The sequence below is a fragment of the Penaeus monodon genome, chromosome 24 (assembly GCF_015228065.2).
Source record: "Penaeus monodon isolate SGIC_2016 chromosome 24, NSTDA_Pmon_1, whole genome shotgun sequence".
NCBI lineage: Eukaryota > Metazoa > Arthropoda > Malacostraca > Decapoda > Penaeidae > Penaeus > Penaeus monodon.
The window spans coordinates 9,791,149-9,791,360 of record NC_051409.1 but is presented as its reverse complement, the minus strand read 5'-3'; the positions used below and the strand labels follow the sequence as shown (position 1 = coordinate 9,791,360).

The window sequence follows — 212 nt, the reverse complement described above, 5'->3', positions numbered from 1 at the left end:
CTTCCACACCCTCCACACACCAACCGATCGACCTTCTCTCACCGGCTTCGGGTACCACGGCAGAGTATCCCTGTTGAAGTCGTCTATCATCAGCACCAGACGCCTCATCCCTGCAGCTTCCAGAGTAGGTCCCAGGTTCGCCTTGATCCAGTCACGCATGTCCTCTGCCGTCCAGCCACAGGTGTTCCAGCCCCAGTTCTGTAGAAGGAATG

General features: G+C 57.5%; 1 protein-coding gene across 1 annotated transcript in view; it reads right to left on the bottom strand.

Moving 5' to 3' along the window:
- LOC119588843 (putative glucosylceramidase 3) overlaps positions 1-212 on the bottom strand; it is a 10,073-nt gene that overhangs the window by 3,597 nt on the left and 6,264 nt on the right. Inside the window, exon 7 of the mRNA XM_037937484.1 lies at positions 43-198. Within this exon, the coding sequence (XP_037793412.1) occupies positions 43-198 (156 nt within the window). The remainder of the gene's footprint in view (positions 1-42; positions 199-212) is intronic.